Consider the following 12,108-nt stretch of genomic DNA (forward strand, 5'->3'; position numbering starts at 1 on the left):
CTGTAGTTTATGCGTTTCATTTGCATAAATATTTGTAGTTTTTAATCATTGAACCAATCAATTATTTATTAAATTTGTTAACCATTCCGATAGTTTATTTTTCTAGGCAGATGTTTATGAAAATTTCGTGACGACAAATCCATTATTAATGATGAGTTTTTGATGAGTTCGTATAAGAGTAATTAAGGAGAATTTTAATTAGTTTGTAAAAAAGAAAGAAAAAGTTTTATTTCATATAAACCCTCGTATAATTTGTGTCTCGTATCGTTTTATTCGAAAAATAATTCCTGGTGTTTCTCCTCGAACCTACATAAATTCAATTCAACTTGAATCGAGCTTGTTGATCGTAGCTACCAACCGTCCGTAGTTACAGAACAGCCGTATCACTTTTTTCCACGCGTATGCCATGTTAACAACGAAAGAGCATATTTTCGTTGATTCGTCGTACTCGAGATTGAAATGCAGTCGGCGAGGCGCAATTATACGGTAGGCAGACGTAATTAGAATAATTCCCTTTGTATCTATTTACCAGAGACCCTTCAATAATCCCGCCGGGAGAACTCACCGAAACTCGCGGACTCCCTATAAACGCAATTACACGAGATATGTTTCGCATTCTTTCTTTTCCTCCCGTTCTAGTCTTTTTATTATTATAGTTTTTTTTTTCATTTTCTTTTTCTTTCATTGCTAAAAAATTCGTATTAATTAGAACGGACAGTATGAAAATGAAGATTCACCGAGATTGCACGTGTCCTTTGATATTCTTTTGTTTTAACTATACAAACAATGCCTTTCCATAGCCATCGCTATAAAAATGAAGCAAAAGGAGTGCCACGGTATGGTTAGTAAGAATGGTAATTAATATACAATCCGTAGAAGAATATTTCTAGCGAGTAAAATAAATAATTAATTAAGATAATTAAGATTATCTTCCAAGACAGAGAGAGAGAGAGAGAGAGAGAGAGAGAGAGAGGGGGGGAGGGAGGGAGGAAAAGAGAGAGACAGAGACAGAGGAAGAGAGAAAATCTTGAGACAATTGTTTCAATTCTCGCGAGAACTCGACGAATAAATCCGAGGAACATTCTTTAGGGAATTTCTGTTTACTCATTTCCTTCAGTTATTGCCCGAAATAACTCGGATTTCGTCGGATATTCAGGTAATCATTCCAATTCTCTTTCTTCCTTTCTCTTTCTCGCTGTCTCTCTCATTCGAATGAAAATCCCTTTGTGATACGTTTCTCCCTAGCTTCGTTTTATTTCTCTCTCTCTCTCTCTGTCCCCCTCCTACCTTTTTCTCCGCAGCTTCTTTGCGAAGGAGAAGGAGAGAAAAAGCAAAGAGCCGCGTTCGGAATAATCCGAAAATGTCATAATTATTATTTGTTTGTTGTTGTTGTTTCGCAGGGATTTCCATGCACAAAGGATACGCCTTCGTGCAATTCACGAATCCCTTTGACGCACGCAGCGCCTGTCTTGGCGAAGATGGCCGTACCGTTCTCAGCCAGATACTCGGTAAGTTATTGTATTATTCTACCAATGATAATTTAGCGGTATTACGTGCTAATTTCAACCTTCTCGTTTTTCGTCGTCTTTCGCCGTCTGATACCCAAATGACGACGCTCGTTTGTCTTTCCATGCTCGTATTTCTTCTGAAACGAGTTATCAGCCGCGTTTACATCGCAAAACGAGGACATTTCAAAAGGTCTTCGAACGAGATACGTTTCATTAAAGACTTTAATAACCGACCGTCCAGTTGAAGCAAGCTTTCTTTCTTGGCAAGCCTAAAGTAACGTCTCAAAGGAAGCCCACTTTACTTCATTGTTTTTCTTTTTTAAAAATCAATATTTTTATTCTTTACGACGCTTTTGCTTGAAACATATTACTCTATTTTCACTTCGCAATTTTTTTTTTTCAAACGTTATGTTCACACGACAAGGATCAGTTTTTACATCTCATCTCGTACTTCTTTAGTAGGAAATTAGAGTATATTATTAATACTAATACCGAAGTGATATTCATTTATTCAAACATGCTATAAAATATATTATCGATCAACGATAATTCGAATAGAACCGAATCAACGATGAATTATTAACACGGATGATAGGAATTGCCGACTAATAATCATCTAATCCTAATTCATATTTTCAATATTATTGCACATAATTTAATAGTATTGTATAATACTATGTTCAATTCAGATATACGGTGACTCGGAAAAATTTATTCTACAATAATGTTACATATTAACGTATTAGTTTATTAGTATAGTAGCAATTTTGAACAAATACATTCATCGATTGTCTAAAAATGAATTTATCTTCAAGTAATGCACGATCACTTCTCTTGGTCTTGAGTATATTTAAATAAACTTGATATACTATTGAACTAAGAACTAAGAACGTAGATCAGTCGATATCTCGTTGAGACGAATCAATACCGTTAGATCGAACTATTTAAAGAGGGAAAATTTTGCGAACGTCGAGCAGTCTCTCTTTGACTCTCTCCCTCTCTTTCCCTTTATGGCTTTAACTTCGCCTTTGAACGTTCCAACCGAATGAAGGAACGCAAAGGGTGGAACCCTTGGAAGTGAAGCATCATCGACGTTCGACCATTAGTTTAAACCTTCCGAGAGGGTTAAGGTGTTCTGCACGCTCGCCAAGGGTCTACCTAACGTGAAGGGTTTAATAAAGCGGACCTCTGCTCCATCGGGAGCGACTTCTTCGAGAGGAGCTACGAATTTAGGCCCTCCTAGCGTTCACGTTCGCATCTTCCATATATACAGGGTGTCCTCGTTTTAATACCAATGTCGACCAAATCGTTAGTTACGTTCGAAATTGTTTGCAAATTTTTCCTCGGTTTGACGAAATCCTAACTATTTTTCAATAAAATAAATTCTTAGAACATCGATCGTAGACAATCGAAGATAAGTGATTCGATTAAAAGGAAATCGTTCGAAATGGAGCATACCCGGTACGTGAGGGGTCAAACGTGCACGCAGACTCTTCTTCATCTTCTCTTTCGTCTTTCTTCGGATCACCGAATTGGCTTTGAATTTCGAGGTTTAACTTTGGCAAATGAAGAGAAATAGAGATAGGGATAGAGAGAGGCACCATTCGTAACGTTGCCGAACAAGGAGGGTGGAAAATTGGCAGTGGCTATTTTCTTGGAAAATCTAATCAACGCAACGGCACTCTGCTCTCCTCAAATAAAACCTCACGTGTTTCTTTTCTTCTTTTTTTTTATTTTTATAATTTATATATTTATATACAGTATCTTCTTATCTCATTAAAAAGATATCAATCGGCGCGGAGTTCATTTTTCTTTTCTTTCTTTTTTCTTTTTTTCTTTTTTTCTTTATTTTGTCGACCTCCCTCCCCTCCACCTCCACACTTTAAAGCATTTCTTTGCAGTCGCAACACGTCAAACGGATTTGTTAACGCAAGAAAAAGGACAGATGCAACAGGTTGCAGTTTAATTATTATTAAAGGGAAGTCAGGATCGAATGATCGCGGTTAAGGGCGAGCTTTAAGGGAAAGGATTTATTCTGTCTGTAGGATTCGTGAGACGAATCGTTGTATTCTTTGTCACTCTCTTGTACAGGGAAAATTGAAAGGTATTCGAGAAATTTGTCTTTCCTTTTTTTTCTTTCTATCTCTCTTTTACTCTCTTTCTTTCCCTCTCTCCCGTTCCCTCTGTTTCCTTTTATCTTTTCCGTTCGTTTAAAAGGAACGAAATGAAAGTGTAGGCGAGAAGAAGTCTTGGTGGTACACGCGTTTGCTATAAATTTTTCGCCAGTACGGCGCTATAAGTAACGTTAGCGCGTCGGAGAACATAGTAAAGTTGGCAAGAATTACTAGATTCGTGGGTACATACCTCGGAGCCACACTAAATGGGATACTCAACTTAAACTTATGGTAATGTTTACTACGATATAAATTCCACGAGTTCCTTTCCGCGTGAGTACTCACGATAGTTTCGCCATGGCTCGCTCGGCGAACGCTGTCTTCCTTTCTTCCACTTTTCTCTCTCTCTCTCTCTCTCTCTCTCTCTCTCTCTCTCGATCTCGCTCTCGCTCTCTCGTCTTCTTTCCGTTTCATTACCCTCTCTCGTGCTTTATACCATCGAAAGAGGAATACGAACGACCCATTGTTCCGTTCTTTCAATATTATAAAGCATTCGTATCAGTTTAGAATATTATTTTACAATCTAAAATGTATTCTATAAGAATCGTCTTTTCTTTCTTTTTCTCTCTAATATTCTTAACATCGAGTGACTTTTTTTAAAACGTTCATACTCAACGTTTGTTGACTATACATAATTGTAAATATAAGACATTGATATCGTCTTAGAAACGATTAACTATTATATTACAAAAAGAAAAGAAAAAAAAAGAAAACAAAAAGAAATACAATAAAAAGCATGAACAGAAAACTTATGAGAGAAACCGGCCACCAGTAAAACCTTCGAATCGTTCAGGCTTTTTATTACGGCAAGATGAAAATGCATAAAGATTCGAAAGGAAAAATGGGGATATAGAAATAATTTTTCGATCGCACCTTTATTTTAACGGCAGCCTTCCCTCTCTTTCTAATACTTTCCATCCGTTATTTTTGTCGTCTCGTTTTTTTTGTCTTCTTTTTATCATCCACGTTCTTCTTCGAGCTGGCGAAATTCTCGTCTTCCTCCTGCTCCATTCTCGAAAATAGAACGACGGCCATGGTCGCTCGGGGATCCGCAGGACGAGAGTAGTAACTAGGAAAATAGGCGAGCGCGCTAGCAACCCTCTTCGAGACAAGTACTCGCCGGTGGAACCATTTTGCGATAGGTTCCATACTTTCAATAAGAAACACATCGATATTGGCTCGCGTTTCGCTCGGTATTTCGATGCTCTTGTTTTTCTTTCTCTCCCTTTATATCTTTTCTTTTTTTTTTCTTTTCTTTCTCTCTATTTACTTCTGCGTCCCTTTTGTTCTTCCACCCTATTTTTATAAATATTTCTTTTCGGACGTTTTTCATTATTCGATAAAAGTAATCTATTCAGATATTTTAATCGTAACATTTGAATGATAATTTACTTTTAATTAAAAAAAAAAAAAAAAATATATAAACCATAAATGTGCGTAAATCTCATCGTTACATTGTCAGAATATGCTCGTATACATATGAATACATAACTGACATTTATAATGACTATAACATTTCATTAAAATCTCGATCGTACGGCGAAATCACAAAGGAACGTCGTCCATTGTCCATATAGTAATTAATTTACTTCCTTAATCAGTCGTTCGTTCTATTATATCTTTTGAAAAATATATTAATGTATTTATAATAGTTATTATCGATCAACGAAAGAATTCATTCTTTTAACCATCTTTCTTTTCTATTTCCTTTTTTCGTTCTATCAACCAGTTTTCGAAAATGAAACACGACGATGATCCGAAAGAACAGAGGAAACCATGAATCCGATATTTAACTCAAAAAAAGAAAGATACGGAAAAAAATATGTTAAACGTTACTTTTCGACATATAAAAGCTTTATATCTACAAAGTGCGAATATTATTAACATCTTTTTCATCTCGCGAATCTCGAATTTATCCTCACATCTCGTCGTTGTAATTCGAATTATCAAAACATTTTGACTCTCTCTCTCTCTCTCTCTTTCTCTCTTTCTCTCTCTATCTATCTATCTATCTATCTATTTATCTATCTATCTATCTATCTATCTCATAATTTTTCGCTAGATACGATGAACTCTTTATATGATCTCTTCGCACTTTTCTTTATCCTTTGCCATCAAACAGCTTAGTTTCTTTCTCGGAAAAGTACCAACACATACATACTTTCTACGTAAGCACTTGAATTACGTCGAAAGCATAAATAAATCGTAACTCGGTCCCTCTGTTCGCATCGAAGTGCACCGAAGTAAGTGGAAAACTAAAACTTTTGCGCTCCCGTTAGACTCCGTAGACTTCACCCCTACTTCTTGTCTCCGTTAATGTTCGACGAGTCTTCCATATTTCAGAGGAGAGTCGAAAAGGTTCTAGTACGATAAAATCACAATGGTGTTGAAGAAAATTCATCGAAGAAACGATAGATTTTTATAACAGAATCTTTTTAATCCCATGGTCTCTCTCTCTCTCTCTCTCTCTCTCTCTCTCTCTCTCTCCCTCCCTCCCTCTATCCATCTTGCTGCATAGTGGTAATTTTCTCTGCTTCTTTTCCATACCAGGGCTTGTTAAAATACATGGAAATAAATTATGTTTCTCTCTCACTCTCTAACTTTCTCTCTGTCTTCTTAAGGGAACAGCGATTTAATTTCGACGTCTTGCCAAGAGAGTGAAAGACAATGAGTAACGAATTAAAACGCTCGGAGCATATCGGCACCGGTGATAACGGAGATTTTCCTCTTCCCCTCGTGTAAATGGACGTGTACCGATGGAAATGATTATAATAGATTTCTGTTCCGTAATTACGCATAATGCATTCGGTCATTAAACGTCGATAGGTCTTTGAACGAAATTCCAATTTACGGCTCGCGTATTCGGCTTGTAAATATTTAAGATATCCGTTTTCTCGAATAATACGTAACGACAAAAAGAAAATTGATTTTTCGAGTTTTTACGATGAAGTTCGAGTTTTACAAATGAAGTCCGCAAGAGAACATAAAGTGATATAATTGTTAGGTAGAAATATATCGATTGGTTGAACAAATATAAATATATACTTGATGTATATGTATATATATATACACATATGTATATATATACGCATATACATATACGGATCCTCTCATAGAGTTTGCAAATTTGTTCTGAAAACAAGTGAGGTGGCTAACGTGAATAGGAGGAAAAGAGAGAGGAAATGAGAGAGAGAGAGAGAGAGAGAGAGAGAGAGAGAGAGAGAGAGAGAGAGATCCGATGTTTCATTGAATTCACGATTGAGCGAGCAAACGAGGATCGCAGGACGATAGTTAGAATGGGCTGGTCGCGGTGGATCGCGTCCTGCACATTCTACATGACCCTGCACATAATCAGAATTAACGCCATTACATGGTACAAGCAGGGTTCACGATAGAATCCAGCGAGTCTGAATATACCGCTACTACCCTTACTCGTACTACCAGCTATCTCTCTCCCTTTCTTCGTTCTTTCTACATATTTCTTTCTCTTTCATTCTAACGAATAACATCTCTTTTCTCTCTTTATCCAACACAGTCTCTTTCCATCTCTTTTTCCCCTTCTGCCACTCGATTCACCAGAAATCTTTCTTCGGCTAATGCAAGAACTGTGTTTCCGGCGTAGCTAGCAACTCTCTACCGCCTACCCTTCCGTTGGCCATGTACATTCTATGTATACATGGAGGTGTCTGGCGAGACGCGAACTGCTACCACTACGCGAGGGGTGGAGCTGGGAAGCTGTGCGCTTGAATGTAGACCGAAGGTGTCGCTGGATACCGGAAGAGACTCGCATTTACAAGCGCAACACACCACAGCGCGCGCGCGCCTGAAAGAGACAGAGAGAAAGAGAGAGAGAGAGAGAGAGAGAGAGAGATCGCGTCTCTCATCCCCTCCTTCGAGCTTTACCCTTCCCACCCTTCTTTCTTCTTCGTCGTTGTCGTTGTCGTTGTCGTCTTCTCTCCGCTAAACCAGACCGGCACCTTTCGTTTCGTCGACACTCGCCACCACTTTCCTACACACACATAGATTCAGGATATAGAGAAAGACACGTGTCAGTGTGGGACGTTCGGCTAAAACTTTGCACGTTCCTTTTTTGTGTCTCTACTTTTTTTCTTTCATCGTCTCCTTCTCCATCCACTCGGTTCGCCTTTCCTTCGCCTATCCGTCGATATTCCTCTTTTTATTCCTTCCTCGAGCATCGACCAAAACTTGTCCCTTTTCCAAATGGAGAAATCGAATTTTCGAGAATATCTATAAATCTAAAAGAATTAACTTCCTATTTGAATTATTTCGAAAATTTCACTTTCGAGATCACGCTTCGACTTTCAATCCTTCTCAGTTTCGATCGAAACCCTCAAACTAGACGCGCGAACATCGTCGACGTCTTCCTCACGCACTTGTATAATTAACTTTGCAAATTGGCTCCTCTCCCTGTCTATCTCTATTTCTCTCATGTCAGTGATACCTTGGAAATGCATTTTAGGTCTTTGACTTTGGCGGGACTCGCTTATATCGAGTGTCTGCTTCACTAGTGCGAGCGAGCACATCATCGCTTCCCTGCTCGATATTTAATTTCAAATTCTTTTTACTCTCTCCACCATTTGCCCTTTGACCTTTTAGAAGGAAGTCCAATATTTTTCTCTCCTCATTCTATCCACCGTCCGACGATTAATACGAATTTTTAATTTCGTTCCGTAACAATCAAGGGAAACGTATTTACCCATGGAAGGTGCAACAAACGAAACGTAGTTTTTATCTCTGATTGAAAGCTGCGATCGAAGATGAAACCTTTCCATCACGATTCTCTTTCGTCAATCAAATTTTTCCCAATCGAAAGCTACAACGAAGTGTCTCTGCTTCGTTTCCTCGCGAATCGATCGCATTATTTCTCGCGAATCTTATTTCTTCTGTACATTCGTTTCAGCTTTTCTCTCCGCATCCTTATAAATTTCTCTTCTCTTTTTCTTCGTGACTCTGATAGTTTCAGCGAGACCATTTCTCCTCTCTGTCTCTCCCTCTCTCTCTCCCCCCTCCCCTCTTGCTCCCTCTTCCTTTCAACATAAAAAAAATATCTCGGTATCAGTCTACACTTTGTCGCGGTGGAGGCAGGATGAAGAAACACCATTGAATGTTTTACGACGATATTTATTAGCATATAGCAACGTACGGGTATACGTACGTATAATACATACATACCTGATGTATTTTAGCGACGTCTCGCGTCACTTTACGGGACATGTTTTACTTCTTCATCCGAGAAACGTACGGCCGTTGCAACGTTTACTATGTCCTCCCCTTTCACTCCCACCTCAAGTCCGTATATCCCTATGTTGAGAAAGATGATAGAGCTTATCTTCGACATAAAATAGTCATACACTTTGGCCTGAAAAGTTTTTGAATAAATTATAGGCCGTCACCGGTGGACTTACTCCTTTCCTTGTCCTTCCTCTACCCCTCTTTTAAATCCCCTTTCCAATTTCACGTATTAACCCTTAACCTGAAAATCAGCCAATTGATAAATATACACGATAATATACTCTCTTGCACGTTTAAGATATTTTTAATTTGTAAAATAATACGTAAAATTAGAAAAATACGTATATTGACAGTATGTGTAAAAAGTATCTAACATGTGAATTTTTACACTCATCACCGTATGTCAAACTTTACCGAACGTAGCAAAATGTTCGTTTATCGATCTACGCGTTATTCGTATTGGTAGGTAGTATCATTAAACGAGTTTGCGCTAATGAAATATTGATGCCTCGGAAATTGAAAAGAGTAACTTCGATGTAGCTGAAAGACTGGAAGAGACCAGAATTTGTGTGTGGTATCGATGGAAAAATATAGGTCACGCGTAAACGCATACGAATCCGCATCGTCGGAGTTTACCACTCGCATGTGCAAATAGCGTGAAAAAGGATGATTTATCGCGCTAATCTCATTAGAAATTAATACGCTGATTTATCGGCGCTCGAGGTTGCAAATGTTTTTTGGCTTGGCCACGAGCTTCCGCTTTATCGTACCGTCCCGGATATAGGTCTTTATTGCTCGTTAAACTAAATGGTAACTAAACATAAAGGAATGAGGAAAATATCTGAATATTATTTTTTGACACAATTAATTGATGCGAAAAGAAAAGGAAAGAAAAAGAAAAAAAAAAACGAAATGAAAAGGAGAATCATCAAATTGTGCCGTTCACTCTAGTGATCTAAATATACGCTTTATTGTATATTTTTATGTATATTATTCGTAGCAGAGTTTCGATGCTAACTCATCCGTGAAATAACGATTGAAATTTTAGACGAGTAAAATCATTGGACTTCTATCGGTGTGTGAACGATACTGTTGAATTTTTCTTTTATTTTATTTCTTCTTTTTTTTTAATATTTATTCTTTTACTATTCATTTCTTTCATATCCATCTTTTCGATATTGATTTTTCCTCGAATTCATTATGTCCTTCGTTCGATCTCAACGAATTTTGCATTATGAAAAACTTCAGCTCCAAACGATTATAATTTATTCACGTACATAGCTATAAAAAATGGGCGCTAGCACGTATTTACACGAACGCGGTCCAACGTCGTTTGCGTTTATCTTCCCTAGTCATTCTTCCCGAGATTTGTTAACTGTATTACGAGGATGAAGCGTACGCGCGCGCGAGCTCACTCTACGCTTGTTATTTTACTTCAAACTCATTTGTACTACCGCGGAACAACACGTTATCCCTGAAATTCTGCTAATTACGAAAAGCATATAATATAATTGCATTCGCGATACGCAAGCGATATACTCGCTCTACGATGCGAGTTCAAAGTGAGCTCTTTTCTATGTACATCTACATATGTATATATTTTATGTATTACATTTCCATATATACACATTCATACAAAATTCATTCTAACACTTTATTGATTACTATACTAATATACTTTATTGAAGACACGTTTATACGTATATATAGGATTGGACAATAAATTTGATCACCGTGAGTATTTTTTTTTTCTTTTTAGAGATATAAAGATATTTTATTTACAAGAGTCGTACCGTATGAAGAAGGTCATAATATGATAATAGTAATTTTTTGTAGATTGGTACGTAAAGGACATACGAAAACTAACTGAGTTATTTTTGAACGAAATGTTTTTGACTGCATCGATTGACGGAGATTGGCATACTCCATAAAAAAGTATAAACCCATATATATTGAATAATTACTAGTTTAAAAAATATTTCACAGTAATGTCATTATTACGAAAGAAAAGTCTTTAAATTTTGTATATTGGCGACTGCTGACAGTTCTTTTTTCCCTTGTTTTAAATAAAGAAAATAAAATTTACATAATTGTAATAAAAATTTTAATGATTTCGTTACTGTTATGACCTTATCAAGAAAGAAAAGAAAAACTTAGAATTCAAAAATTATTAACAGAGTCGATTTTATTATAACGAAATTATTGTAATATTTAAATAAATAAAAAATAAATTACTCTTGATAATAGTTTTTCTTTCAACTTTTTACGATTTTTCGTTTCGAAGATATCGCCTTTGAAAAATTTGCATGCATAATTCGTATAGTATAGTTATTCTATACTGGTAGTAATAGTATTGGTAGTAGTAAGCCTACCGCGTAAATTATCGGAATTTATATAGGTCAACGTGTCAATGTAAGAATCTTTTATTTACATGAGAATATTTTCGAAACTAAAAGTCCTACGGACGAATCAAATATCATTTCTCAAAAACAAACTTTCATAAACAAATACAAACTAAATTCATCTTATTTTCCGAAAAAAACTTTCAAATTAAGACCGATCTTTTAAATTACATAAATTAAATAATTAAAAAATAAAATACTTTTTTATTAAACAAAATTTTTTTGTTATTTATAATTACATTTTTTATTTGCATGGGAATATCTCCGACAAATAATTAAGAATCATAGAGACTTGAATCAAATAGTATTTTAAAAAGCAGGATTTGTTCTACTGTTTCGTCATATTGTTAATAATTAATTAATAATTCGTTATAAATAATTATCTTTTGTAACCAGAATATATTCGAATGAATTTTTTCACATAAAATCCTATAGAAGTAATATTCACGTCTATGTAAAAACAAAATTAAAAAAAAAAAAGTTGCTTGTTAACGATTGCCAAAACAAATAGCTGTTTTGTCGAAAGTATAATCTCTATTCTCTTTCTCGATTCATCGTTCCGACGTTGACGAAGCGAATTATTTTTTAGGCATGTTATTCTCACTTAACGTTATCGCAATCACACCAAGGGCATCGTTATACAACAATACCATCGTTGAAAATATTTTTCAATGAATTTACATTGCTCTCGAATTCGCTTATAGAACATAGAACGTGATGATAATAATAACTGAACGAGAGAACGAACGAACCAACGAAACGACTCGATTT

At 36.3% G+C, this 12,108-nt stretch overlaps 1 protein-coding gene across 14 annotated transcripts in view; it reads left to right on the forward strand.

The window, feature by feature from the left end:
• LOC122637012 overlaps positions 1 to 12,108 on the forward strand; it is a 206,638-nt gene that overhangs the window by 123,336 nt on the left and 71,194 nt on the right. For all 14 annotated transcript variants that reach the window (XM_043828812.1, XM_043828807.1, XM_043828813.1 and 11 more), the window contains one exon: positions 1,401 to 1,508. In XM_043828812.1, coding sequence (XP_043684747.1) covers positions 1,401 to 1,508 — 108 coding nt within the window. The remainder of the gene's footprint in view (positions 1 to 1,400; positions 1,509 to 12,108) is intronic.

Source organism: Vespula pensylvanica, chromosome 24 (assembly GCF_014466175.1).
Source record: "Vespula pensylvanica isolate Volc-1 chromosome 24, ASM1446617v1, whole genome shotgun sequence".
Lineage (NCBI taxonomy): Eukaryota > Metazoa > Arthropoda > Insecta > Hymenoptera > Vespidae > Vespula > Vespula pensylvanica.